The sequence below is a fragment of the Montipora foliosa genome, unplaced genomic scaffold (assembly GCF_036669935.1).
Source record: "Montipora foliosa isolate CH-2021 unplaced genomic scaffold, ASM3666993v2 scaffold_393, whole genome shotgun sequence".
Taxonomy (NCBI): domain Eukaryota; kingdom Metazoa; phylum Cnidaria; class Anthozoa; order Scleractinia; family Acroporidae; genus Montipora; species Montipora foliosa.
This window is the reverse complement of record NW_027179693.1, coordinates 5,001-13,428: the sequence shown is the minus strand read 5'-3', so window position 1 is coordinate 13,428 and position 8,428 is coordinate 5,001. Positions and strand designations below refer to the sequence as shown.

The window sequence follows — 8,428 nt, the reverse complement described above, 5'->3', positions numbered from 1 at the left end:
AGAATATCATTGTGGACACGGATGAGTGCAGTTTCAGTACTGTGGTACTGTTTGTACGCTGACTGAAATGTCTCATTTAACTCATATTCGTTGATGTAGGAGATAAGTTGATTAGCTACCAATTTTTCAGTTGCTTTGCTGATAAATGAAAGATTCGACACAGGGGGATAATTGGAGAACTGCGTGTGATCCAAAGAAGATTTCTTAAGGAGTGGGCGTAACATGGCAACCTTGAGTTGCGAAGGCATCTGACCAGTTTCCAACGAAATATTTATTATTTTCGAAATGAAATGCAACAGAACACCAAGTGCATTTCTTGTAACGTAACCCGGAAGAGGATCAAGAGCACATAACTTAACAGCCAGATTCATGATACATGTATGAACTTCATCCGCCCGCTGTTACCGTTTTGAAATTATCAAAAGAATATGAACAGGCGTTGTCAACATCAGGAACTGTATCTCGATGAGAGGGAGCAGCAGTCATTATATGACCCCGTATTCTATCTATCTTTGTAGTGAAGTACTCAATAAACTTGTTAGCAAGATCAGTAGGCGATTTGCAGGGGGGATATTGAATATCTGTTTTCCTTTGTAGTAGTTTGTCAATTATTTTAAAAAAGCTGTTTATAATTTGACTGATTCTCCTTAATTAATGATGAGAAATAATTCTTCTTGGAGTTACGAATTAAGTTGTTGACAGCATTACATCCCTCAATAAACAACTTACGATTAGAAGGAAGTTTGGTCATTCGCCAGCGTCCCCAAACTGAGTCCACATCTAATTCATACCTTCAATAGGAATAAAACGCAAACAGCGGTTGCAATCATTTGCTTGAAATGCATAACTTTTATAAACTTAACGTTTCGTATGTTACAATATACATCATCAGAAGTGATTATTATTAAGTTACAGATAAATTTAAATTCAAAAATACAACTGTACGGACGGTCGTCATGGCCACTTGCTAGATGGATCTCCGTCGCTTTGCTCCCTATTTTGCGCGCCAAAACCAAATACACACAATGAGCTGGTCCCAATCTCCACTCACTCACCAAAATCGGTTCCTATGGTGATATCTCTTTGTCGGTACTTTAATAGAAAAGGGCCCCGAAAGCCCTTTCGGGGCCCTTTTTTCCCTAGAAACCGTTGACCCATAATTGGCGCCCACGGTTACAGCGGCGAAAAAGGGTGAAAATGAAAACTTCAAACTCGTATTTCTCTTAAGTAAACAGCAATTGGTACAAATAATGTTGCGAATCCTGTTTTTTCCTGCGTAATCTTTCATACGAAATTTCATTCGCTTTCGGGTTCCTTATGTTTATCCTTTGCAAGATTTTAGGTTCGTGTGTTCACAAGTTAGTTTGTTTTGCATCTGGAAGATGTTTATATTTTCAATTACAACCTCTCCCAAGGGGTTATCGCGCATAGCTTTTAACCAGTGAAATTCCCGCGTCCTAATTACAGAATACCTGAGCATTTTGTTGCACCGAAAAAAGTCAACCGAGACTGTAAAGGTGGGCAGACGCGAGGGGTCATTTTGCAGGGACATGTTGCAGGGACATGTTCCAGCGACAAAAAGGTGTGTAGTACACACTGAGGCGACACGCATTAGGGTCGTTTAGCGGGAACACGTAGCAGGGACAAAATCACAACATGTGCACAAACATGAAAATGCTTCACGTACATGTTTCCGGGAATCTGGCAGCAGTTTCCCATGAAGTTCAACCAGAAACCCATAAGGGTTGAAACGTGTAACGGCCCCTTGTGTGCTGGGAAACAAGCTTCTGAATATTCAATTTGTTAAGTACCATATTTGGAACAACAAGAGCGAGGGGTTTCCAAATATGGTACTTAGCACTGAAATATTCAACCAATCAGTTCGCACTGAATATTCGGAAGCTGTGAACGCGCGTTACACGTTTCAACCCTTATGGGTTTCTGGTTCAACTTATTGAACTTCATGGGACACGTCGCGGAGACAAAATCACCAACAAATTGGTGTTGCACAGTTATTAAAGTATCAGTTTACACGAGGGAGACATGTCGCTGTACCCGCAACATTTTCATGTGTGTACACATGTTGTGATTTTGTCCCTGCTACATATCCCGGCTACTCGTCCCTGCTACATGCCGCCTCAGTGTGCACTACACAAGTTTTTTTGTCGCTGCAGCATGTCCCTGCAACATGACCCCTCGTGTCTGCCCACATTAACTGAGGGGGGAGGGGGGGTATAGGGTATTTTCGTGAGCCGTGATCGGACCCTTCCATTTCTCGTGAAACGTTAATTTATTTTTTCTTGCATCGTGAATCGTGATTTTATTAATTAATGTGAAGCGTGATTGAAACCATTTTTGTTTTGTGAAATGTGAATTTGCTTCTGCTGTCCGTGAAAAAGAATTATCTGCTACCATTAAAATAAAGAGTTACCTACCCCATTTCCGGACACAGCTGACTTCCTGTCAAAAGTAAAAGAATCGGGGCATGAACCTTTCCCCAGGGCTCCCCTGTAGGTTTCCACAGTCTCCATGGTCTTGTGGGAACAGTTTCAATATGGCGGAGGGTTCGGAAGCCTTGGGAAGCGTTTACACGAACGCTGTTTCATTTGTAACTGCATCGATTTCGATGGGGTTACACCTTCCGTTTACACGACACCTACCGAGACTGTTATCGAAACCGCGTCAATTTGAAACCGCTGCCAAAAGTGGAGCGTTTTCAAAACGATGCGATTTCATCTGTCGTGTAAACAGCGGAACCGCATCGATTTGAATACGGTTACTATTTTGGCGCGAAATTTGCATTGTTCAATTTAAAATAGTGAATTTAGCACGTAGTGCAGCGCTCGCTTATATCATCACGACTTGGATTTTCTGGCGAAAATGGTGCCCTGTAAACACTTCCAAACCGCATCGATTTTGACGCGGCTTCGAAGTCATGAAACCGTGTCGATGAGAAACCGCATTCGTGTAAACGCTGCCTTGGAAGTCACATATCCAGTGACTATCATACTCAATTTCTATGTTTTGGATAAAGAAAGCAATCAAAAGGTTCAAGTGCACAAAGAGAAGAACCAGAGGAGGATGAAAATGTTAGTGTCTAGGGTTGGAAGGAATAACAGAGAACTGAATTTTCTCTTTATGGTTCCGCGAAAACGATCGGGACGTATCATAAGAACGTCATTTAAGGCTGTTTTGTGGCCATAAGAGGTAAGTCTAAGGCCTCAGTTATTAAGCTGTTCCCACCTCCGTAAAATAGCCAAATGTTTGTCCGTTACTCGTGAAAATGCGGTTTTTTTGCACGTGAGACGCGAAAAGCCCGATTTAGTTAAAGTGAAACGTGATCTTAACTCCCCCCCCCCCCCCCTCAGGTATTCCGAGTAAAAAGCTGCTTTATTATTTATCAGCGTCACATCTCATGCTCTGTTTTAATGTTGCTCGTATTTTGCTCGTATTCAGTGTCCCAAGAAAGGAATTCTTGCCGAGTGGAAATGAACTGTGAACTTAGCTCATCACCCTTGTGGCCTTTAGCTTCGACTGAACTCTCGAAGATCATATGTGATGATGATGATGATGATGATGATGACGATGATGATGATGATGCTTGAACTCAACTCACCCGCTTGCGAACGTGTCGATTTCTCAGCCCGTGCATGTTGTTGTGATTTCCAGATCCACGCAATCGAAATGTCGCAAAATGATACAGAAAACAACTATATACATGCCATATTTGGTTTTTTTTTTTTTTTGCACATTCGTACCTAATCAACTTCATCGCAGTTAATTTGGATTTTTTCTAGGTGATATCAACTGTGAAATCACTACCACAAATTCTGTTTACATCTGTTTCATTGCAATGTCTCATCCGCAGCGGCTATCTCGTTCACAGAACTCGTTGTCAGAGATTGAGCAAGCGGCCGAAAACTACTTTGCTTGAGCTAAACAATCGCCTGAGTTGATTATTGAGGAATACCATCAAATGAAGATACCAGTGCAGAGGGTGTTAACTGAGTGAGCGCAAATTGGCATATCTTGAAAAAGCCGATATTGGTTGTTGACTTATCGATTAGTTTACATCTGAGGGAGTGACAAATTGGCATCCTCTGAACGCTAACGATAGTCGCTTATACGCTTTGCGTATCCAAGACTGAAAAATTGAGAACATGAGAGGGTATTTTTTTAACATGTTGTGGTTGATGGAGTGCTCGGAAAAAGGCAAAAGGTGAAGGTATCGATGACTACATATTGGATGAGCGTCTTAAGTTTTCTCACGCAGAATCAATGCACTATTTTATTCGACTTACTCGGAGACTCCGACCACAGATCCCAAGCGGGATGTACCGGGATCGATACCCGGGATCGATACCCGGATTGTCCATGCACTCGCCTGTTTTTAGGAACTTTACTGGGGACCTGAAGTCAACTCTAACACCGTTTTGGTTAACTCTTTTTTATTCCACGATTGCATTTCGTGAACAACAACAGTCACAACCAACTCTCTGTTACAACGACAGCAATTTTATACTCTCTGGCACCTACCTGTGAAAACCATTGTCAATCCTTGTGTAAGATACGTCTGTGCACTGAATACATATAATAATGAATAATCACGGTATTCACTGCACAGGCGTACCGTACACATGGATTGACAAGGGTTTTTACAGGTCGGTGCCAGTACGTTCTGTACTTACAGAATCAGAACTTTAAAAAAACTGCGAGGACCTCGCTACAATAGTTAAAGCGCAACCTATCTCAGGGCTTTACATAAAACAAGAGCGTTGGAAGCTGTAACAAAGGATCGAGAGAGTGACAGGCTTTAAGCACTGCCCAATCAATAAGTTAACGAGAATAAGTTACACCGAATTGTCCATCGTAATTAAAATATAGCCCAGAAAAGTCAGAACAATAGTGCCAATTGTATCGCTAGTTGCAATTTGGAGAGTTAAAGGCCTATTAAGCCTATGAAAAAGTCTTGTCGACGCGCCAAAAGAACAGCTTCTCTTTTATGAAAACCGAGTTGTCTGGAGTACTAAACACGTTTTCAAGACACTTGTTTTACACTGTACTAACTTCATGACATGGAAAAAATTTTCATTAATCATAGTACTTACATTGAAAGTAGAACCAGTCCCGTTTCACAAAGTAGCCTTAATCTGAGACAGTTACTTTCATCTTCTAACAGTTTCTCAACTTGGATTATAACGGTCTTGTTTTGCTATGGGTGGAACGGGACAGAAACTAAAGGAAAGAGCCCGTATTATTTCCGTTCTTTACAAAAATCATACGCAAAATTTATTTTGAATTGGTTTTTTTGCCATGGGCTTTATTCGCGCGGCGGCCATATTGGCCATAGACAATAGATTTCGTAACCCAAGCCTCGAGTTGAAATGTTTGGGAACGAGTTTCGGTGATGCAAAACAAAATTTTCAATCCCTCGGGACTCAACATAGCCTGCGAATGCAGACGTATTTCCGGCGGAAATACGTCTGCGTTCGCAGGATAGACTCAACATAGCCGCCGCATGATTAAGGCCCATTGTGTAATTATTCTGAGTTTTGCTGGACCATATTAAAAACGAGTTTAAATGCAATAGAAAGAGAACTCGGATCCACTTCAACAATTGCTGCTACAAAATAGCTTCCGATTTTCGTGGTGTTGAGAATGGCTTCTTGATCTCCCCTTACTCATTCCCATTAAACCGCATTGCCCTCAATGCTTTGAAGATAGAGGTATTACCGTACATACGACGTGTTAGAGTTCACCACCGTAATATGCGATAAAACAACAACCCAACAGAGTGACATTTATAACAGTGTTAAACATAATGTCTGCCGTCTTCTCCATTCTTTGAGAATTCCTCCACAACTTCACTTTTTTTTCTTCAGAACACAATCGGAGATGGAGGAGTGTTGCAAGATTGCTCTTGACTGGCTAAAAAATTAGAAATTAGAAAATTTTGAGAAAGACCTTTTTATATCTAAGATATCTCTGACATCACCTGTTGTCATTATTGTGCCAGACATAGCCACAATGACTTCTGTTCAAGTAGTTGGCACGTTTACAAAATTATAATATAAAGTTGTAGTTAACAATTATGATTCCATTAGCGTTGGATACGAGTTATCTTTCCATCAAGCTGAAACTGTGTAATTGGTTTGTTAAATTCTAATAAAATGTTTGGATATTTGGAAATCTCGCTTCCTAGAGCAAGTAGGTACGAGATATGAGCTCATAACCGAGACTTGGTGCACCAATCAAAACCCAAACCCGAGATTGAAAAGTTACTAAAACTACAATCGTGAACAAGACACGCTGAGAAAACCATACACAAACCGGGAAATGTCGCGTCTCAAAAACGTCGCATGCTTAAGCTCCTTAATGAGTCCGGGAAGGGGAAGGGGGGGGGGGGGGGGGGGTTTAATTTGGTCAACAGTGTGTTGACAGCCGGAAGCGCTTGGAAGGGTAATTTTGTTAAGAATTTTGTCCACGATTGTAGATATCTCCTCTGTTTGCTTTTGATCTCTCAAAGTTTCTGATCTTTGGTGGGAAGATCACTTGGCCCTAATAATAACGGTTAGGAGCCAGTTGAACCGTTGACTGATTGGATTGGAAGTTAGTTTGTCGTTAGAGCGATTTTCTATTGAGTTTCGAAAGTAATTAGCAAATTGCTTTGGGTTGATTTCTTCACTCAGTGATTGGTTCAAAGTTCTCGCGCCACTTTTCAACCAATCAGGAGTGAAACCGAAACAAAAACGAGTCATGGCTCGCGCGTGCACATTTTCCCACGCTTTGTGTCGGCTACGTGTAATTACTTCGAGTTTTGATTGGTTTACTGGATTGTCTCTGTGCTTTTTGATCGGCCAAAGTAATTACTTTGGTTTTGATTTTACGACACTTGATTGAAACTCACTCTAGTTGGTTCCATTCACCAATCAAATATTAGTGGTTTCCAGACAATTAAAGTGCTATCAGTGCATCCTTATAGCTTCTTCTTTTGTGCCGAGAATATAACTAATATATTCTTTCAAAACTGACAGCAAGTACTCTGGAAAGAGAAAATAGATAACGTATCTTTCCCTTTTAGAGAATGAGATGGACAATTAGCATAGACAGCTAAAGGTCCCATTGAGTTCTGCCTTTATGCTGACTACAAACTGAAGATCAGGAATGACTTGAGAACTTACGTTTAGTCACACATAATTTCCACAAAGGGTTGGCAACAATTACATTCTTCTTCCGGTAAATGTACAGGAGACCGACCAAACTACACATAGCCAAAGGAAGGAAACCAATAAGCACAAGCAACCATACATGTAGTTTACTGTTCATTGTCCCTTCTTTCATGACATGGGTCGCAACTCCATTTTTGTTTATGGATTTCACAGTGGATGTAGGGTGCACCAATGAAGTTGCTTCATTTACATGAGGTGCGCACTTCATGGTGTTGACATCATAGCGACAAACTCTATTGGCGGGAAAGCCGGACTGTTCCATACACTCCCTTTCTTTGTCGTCGTCTCTGCTGTCTGCACAACACCAAGAGCATGGTTGACAATCTCCAGTAACCGCTCGATAGTAACTGCCATGAAAACAAATTGGTTATCTTTTTAGCACTCAGTATTTCATCTTTTCGGAAGAGTTGCAACGGTAATGAAATGATGCCCATCGATATGAAATTTGATAGAGCTTGCGGTACGGATAATTTACAATTATTGGGTAGGGCCGACTGAATAGGATATTAAGAAGTTCACGGATCAAAGAGGTTGTTATCTGAGCCAGCTAAACATCAACGAGGATGGCCCCGCCTGTTCGATTCGATACCTCTTTCTGACTAACTGCTTTCGAGGGATGCACTTCAAGTTACTGCCCGGGTTTTTAAGCTCAATTTATTATCAATTGCACTGGAAGACAAGAGAGCGTTGCTCAACGTACGGTCCAGGAAATTGAGCTCAGTACGATATTGTGCATCGTTTAGACATCAAGTCACTATGAAAAGGGGAGATGGCACCACGCATGACGTCGAAGAATACAGTCTGCTTAACTGGCCAGTCATGGCTTAAGTACTACGTTACGTCATTGGGGAATGAGTTGTAAAGGTCATCTAAGAAAGGTCTACATTAAATAGGTTGTTCTTTTCTCTTGCAGACAGTGTATAGCTTATAACACAAACTCGTTGCGAGAAGGGGTCTACGGTGTATCCTTGTTTTCTCAGTGACTAGAAAATTTGACCCTTTGAATGGATCATTACAAATTTTACACTTTGTCCTCAGTCAACTAGTTTGTGTCAGGATTTGACTCCTTAGGTTTGACGTAAGAAAGCAAGTGCACTGCATTGTGGTAAACATGCACCCCGAGTCAGTGAATTAATGACCTTTTTCAACATTTTAGCGTGTCGTTAACTGATACAACAAAACCTTTCTAGCTTACAAAA

The 8,428-nt window shown here is 41.1% G+C and overlaps 1 protein-coding gene across 1 annotated transcript in view; it reads right to left on the bottom strand.

Annotated features, from left to right (window-relative positions):
* Positions 1-4,437: 4,437 nt before the first annotated feature.
* Positions 4,438-8,428, bottom strand: part of LOC137987868 (tumor necrosis factor receptor superfamily member 14-like) — an 8,563-nt gene continuing 4,572 nt past the window's right edge. The window contains exons 3-4 of the mRNA XM_068833957.1: positions 7,182-7,576; positions 4,438-5,928 (exon numbers count right to left, since the gene is read on the bottom strand). Of these exons, the coding sequence (XP_068690058.1) occupies positions 5,879-5,928; positions 7,182-7,576 (445 nt within the window). The 3' untranslated portion in view covers positions 4,438-5,878. The remainder of the gene's footprint in view (positions 5,929-7,181; positions 7,577-8,428) is intronic.